This window comes from Aplysia californica, unplaced genomic scaffold (genome assembly GCF_000002075.1).
Source record: "Aplysia californica isolate F4 #8 unplaced genomic scaffold, AplCal3.0 scaffold00049, whole genome shotgun sequence".
In the NCBI taxonomy this organism is placed as follows: domain Eukaryota; kingdom Metazoa; phylum Mollusca; class Gastropoda; order Aplysiida; family Aplysiidae; genus Aplysia; species Aplysia californica.
In genome coordinates, this window is record NW_004797319.1 from 1,873,829 (window position 1) to 1,879,279 (window position 5,451).

Consider the following 5,451-nt stretch of genomic DNA (forward strand, 5'->3'; position numbering starts at 1 on the left):
ACGTACACACACACACACACTCACAAAGACGTATATGCAGACACACACACACACACACACACACACACACACACACACACACACTCACACACACACATACACACACACAAACACACGCACTCAATGTACACCATTGACAGGCATGCCTTTAAATAATCAGGCTTGTGTATTATCTTTCCCATGACTCCCATACTTTGTGCTTTCAACAGAACACCGCTGAGCTCTGTGGAAGAGCTTGTATGTCAGCAGAATAAACATGCTGGGCCTTTGGCTTTTGCCGGCTCTGCTTATGGGAATGAAATCCGCAGCACCAACCCTTGACTCTCAGCAAGAAGGGGAAATCAAAACCGAGCAAGGGAGAGGAGACAACATTATAGAACACAGACCTTACGCAGACACTACAGCTGCACAAGAAAGCTTCTCTGGTTTTACCAATCACGGTCCCTTTGATCAATTTGTGTACCACAAGCCTCCGTCAGATTTAAGAAAAAATTGTAGTGTGGAAGGCACAAGGGCGTATTGCTCTCATTTGCACCTGGAAGAAGTACCTCAGAACCTAGACCCCAACATCACACTTCTGACTCTGGCGTACAACAACCTATCAGCTGAATCCCTGCATCCGGGTGTCTTCTCAAGATATTCAAAGCTACGATTTCTTTATCTAGACTATAACTACATAACAACATTGCCAGACGGAATTTTTGATGGTCTCACACAACTAGAATATCTCAGTTTGTTCCATAACCAAATTCAAATGAATGACGCTCTAAGGACATCTACTGTGTTTTCACCTCTGAACAGCTCGTTGTTTACTCTGATTCTTAGTCAAAACAACAATGCTTCTGACCCTTCTTTGCGCTACCCGGATCAGGCGTTGTCAAATCTGACAAATCTAACAGTTCTGTATATGGATGGGCTACGCTATGACTTTCAGCTTGGACAAGGCTTTCAAAATCTAACAAACCTAAGAAACTTAACAATGACAGGTTATCTAGACGGTAACTGTGAGATAAACACTTTGGAAAACAACACGTTCGAGTATGTAAGAAGCCTGCATTTTCTCAATTTATCGGATTGCACTTTGTCTCCTGATAGAGTTCACGAGGAAACCTTTTCTTTCCTTACAGAACTCCGAGGACTTGACATCTCCAACAACTTTGGATTAGGGATCGATACCGTTGGCAGGTTCATGAAAGGTTTAAAAGACAACAAGAACTTCCGATATCTGTTTATGCAGCGAATTACCACCCGTTTTGCTTCTTGCATCGTGGTGTATAGAGAAACATTGCAATACTTCGCCAATACAAGTCTAGAGGTGATCTTTGCCCCGAACAACGAGATTGAGATGATCGAAATTGGGGCCCTCGAACACTTACCTCCAACACTACGTTTTGTAAACTTCACCAACAACAAGAACAGCTTTGGAGCTTACTGGAAGGATATGGCGTCCCTGACAGGTTTGGAAGAGCTGTACATTGATAACCATCAGCTTGCATACTACTTTCCAGGAAACTTCCCACCGTCAGATCTTCATTGTGGGAGGGGCAACTCCACGGCTAGAAACCATTCTCCAAAAAGTACCAAGTGTCTCTGTGGGGAGCCACCCCCGTGTATGGACCTGAACGCCACAGATGGGATCATTCTCCCTCTTCCACCTAACCTGAAAGTATTTTCCTCTCGAAGTAACTCGGTTGCCTACAGGTTGAAGAAGATCAATTTCTGTCCAAATAACTCCCTGGAAATTGTTGATTTTAGCTCCAATATGTTTCAGCGACTAGAAGGAACAATAACTGGACTGGAACATTTGAAAAGCCTGGCTCTGACCGATAGCTTCATCCAATTCATAAGTGATTCCTTTTTTGATTCTTTTAAAGCACTTAAAAGTTTGAACCTGTTTCAAAATCTTCTTGGCGATCGATTAGCCTTTGACACTAACGGAAACATCTTCGACAGCCTCGAACAACTCACATACTTAAACATATCTTTCAACAATATATTCAGACTGCACAAAGACACGTTTAGAGGAAATAGCAAACTACAAGTTTTAGATATTTCAACAAATCGTTTGAGATTCGTTAATTTCTCTATCGCACACATGGAAGACTTGAAATTTCTCGACTTACATAAAAACAACCTTTACAGTCTTCCTCTGCCGGCTCGAAAACACATCAGCCTACTTCTACGACAAAACAAGACAGTGAGAGTGAGCATGGCAAGCAACCCCATCATGTGTAACTGTGACAACTTGGATTTCTTGGAGTGGGTCGTAGAGACAAAAATTTTCGGGGCCAATTTCTCAGAACTTTTTTATTATTGTTCATTTCCTGGAGTTGACATCTCCAAACGCATGGAGAGTGGTTATGAGGACATTGTGCAGACTCTGAGAAGGCAATGCGCGAATCACGTCGTTATCTTCTTGGCCGTGAGTGTTGCTTGTCTCGTTGTTGTCATAGTGATCATCATTGCTCTCATACACCGCTTTAGATGGACGCTGCGCTACTGGTACCATGCTGCTAGGTCCAGAATAGACGCCGGGCGCTCTACCTCTTCCGACGAATCAAGATTTGAATTTGACGTCTTTGTGAGCTACGCACACGACGACACTGACTTCGTGCGACAGGTAATTCCCCTCCCTCAGTTTAAAAAAAAATTGTTTCGTGTCCCTATTAAATTTCTAGGTTACATATTACAATTTGTTAACATGGTAGCAAACGTTACGTTTCCAGGAACATTCACTCAGACACTCACACACACACACACACACACACACACACAGACAAACACACACACACACGCACATACACACACATACACACACAAACATAAACACAAATACATTGTACACACACAAACACACACGAAATCAGGAAAAATGTTTGGGCCTAAATAAATCTCTCTCTATCTATAAATTTCATGAACGCCATGGAAAACGCAACATTTCCAAAAAGTATTTTAGGAGACACAAGTGAGTAATTAGTCCACACGCCCATGCACGATTTTTGCAATTTCCATGACTACTTTTTATTACGGCACATTAAACTGTTCTTTGGTAAAAATGTGTTCATTAGTTGCTATATTACAAACGAGTAAAAAAAATTACCCGAAAGATGCCCGTTGCTCTTTACAAACTTAAGTCCCAGCTTTTTTTCGATCAATTATTTATCATTACAAGAATCCTCAACTTTGCGAAGCTGATCGCAACTTTCGCTTCCACCTTGTTCATGGCGGAAAATCTGCCTGAGAAGCAGCAATAGAGCTACAATGCAGTGCTTGTATTGTTCTCGACTTATACAAAGATTTAAGCACACTTGAAATGTCCGGGATGGACAAAGAATATGACACGGACAGTCTCGAGTGTCCAGCCCTGTTCAAGAGAGACAGATTTTGCTGTCGCATTTGCGAAATCGTTTCGTTCCCCGAAAGTAACAGCTCAAGGCATGCATGGAGTGCGTGAGAATGTTTTTTTCATCAGTGTGAGGTGCGGAGTAGTAAGTTCAGGATTTAGACAAAGAACGCCTTATTTAGAACAGCATGCAATTAATGAAGCCACGACAAGAGAACCGTCTTCAGTGTGCAAAACAGCGTACAAAAAATCAGAATCTCTCAGTCATCCAACACGACACTCCTGCCCTTACACTGCCCATGTAACAAACAACACAGTTTCTGGAAGATCATAAAATGAATGTCATGGACTGGCCAGTGTTCGTACCGGACATGTCTTCAGCAGCGCACGTATGGGATGAACTGAATTGCAAAGTGTGTGCCGTTTTGCGAATCTGCAATTATTGGGAGATCGCGCTGAGGCGAAAGTGGGACAGAGTTTCTCAACAAAACATTGAAAGTTATAAAATCCATGTGAAGATGTCTTTTGGTCTGTATTCATGTTAATAATGGCCATACAATTTACTAAGAGTGAGAAATCTTTATTGAGTTTCGATTTGTGTTTATCTGCAAATTTGTCTAAAGGGGGTACAGGTACTCGGAAAGAAAGAGGACAAGGCAACGAAATCAATTGAAGTGTGTCATCAAAATGGTTTACATGTGTTGGAAAATTAATGAACTTTAAAAATCACTTCTGTTAATGTATCTTCGTTTGACACAAACGCGTTCAGACTCTGCGAACGAAGTGTTGCGTTTTTAAGGGCGTTATTCTTTTTCAAATTCAACCCAGAACAGAAGGCAGCAGCAGCTTCTTTTCTTACAGACCCTTTGTTTTCCTCACGCTTTGTTCCTGTGTGTAGTGTAAAGGAATTACCCTGTTTTGTAAGTGTTTTACGGCGCTTACAACTGCAGAGGACGTTTCAAAATTACTAAGGGTTCGGATCCCTAACAAGACCATCTACGGTTTTACTCATTTGTAGGCTAGTCACCAGTTTCCCTTGGTTCTATCAGAGATGAGTGCTAAATAACACTCACTTTCTAAAGGGGGCGTTACGTTTTTACTATGCGTCGTTTTGCCACACTGCTGTCGTTTCGTTCTTTCTTGCAGGCGACAAGAAGATACGGAGAAACCTGCTCTTACCGCCACCTGTCCAAGGCAATCAGCTGTACTGGCCACTTCCTACCTACCCCCGCCCCCCCCCTGTGTTTTATCTATCTTAATGGCAGTGTCCAAAACGTTTACCCTCAACAATAGATGGCCCGATTTTTGTTGGGCCCAACCGATAGGGCAGACTGTCATGTCTGCAGTCCGCTGGTGATAACATTCTCCTTTGTAAACTTTTTCAAAACTACGTCTTGACGTGAATAGAATATCAAATTCGAAACCAGCTTATCAAATTTAATATAATGACTCGCTGATGACTATTTTTATTACTGGATTTTGAAGATCACAAAAGAGAAGTAGTTTTGCTAAGATTGCATCATGTGTCATGGTCTTATCACAGAGACGACGAACAACTGAAATAATAATAATAATGATAATAATAATAACACTACTACTACTACTACTATTACTACTACTACTACTACTACTACTACTACTACTACTACTACTACTACTACTACTACTACTACTACTACAAAAGAGAATGATAAAGAAAAAAAGGATGATGATGATGATGGTGATGATGATGATGATGATGATGATGATGATGATGATGATGATGATGATGATGCTGATGATGATGATGATGATACGAAAGATACGATACATCTTCCTTCACCTCAAAACAACCCCTCACAAACCCCCCAGAACCACCCCTGCAAGAAACCTAGGTGCAAAACATGCCCTTACATGACAGAAACCAACCATGTAGAGGGACCTCTCTTCAAAAAAGTTCTTACAGATAACATCAACTGCGAAACTAAAAATGTAATCTACTTAATAACATGCAATATATGCTCTGCCCAATATGTAGGACAAACCACCACCACTCTTAGGGCCAGATTTAACAATCACAGGTACTCAGTACAAAACCACTCAGGCACCCCAGTCGGCCAACATTTCAA

The 5,451-nt window shown here is 41.5% G+C and overlaps 1 protein-coding gene across 1 annotated transcript in view; it reads left to right on the forward strand.

The window, feature by feature from the left end:
* Positions 1–5,451, forward strand: part of LOC101852604 (toll-like receptor 4) — a gene marked incomplete in the record, with an annotated part of 14,970 nt that overhangs the window by 3,328 nt on the left and 6,191 nt on the right. Inside the window, 1 exon segment of the mRNA XM_013079365.2 lies at positions 210–2,620. Within this exon segment, the coding sequence (XP_012934819.1) occupies positions 257–2,620 (2,364 nt within the window).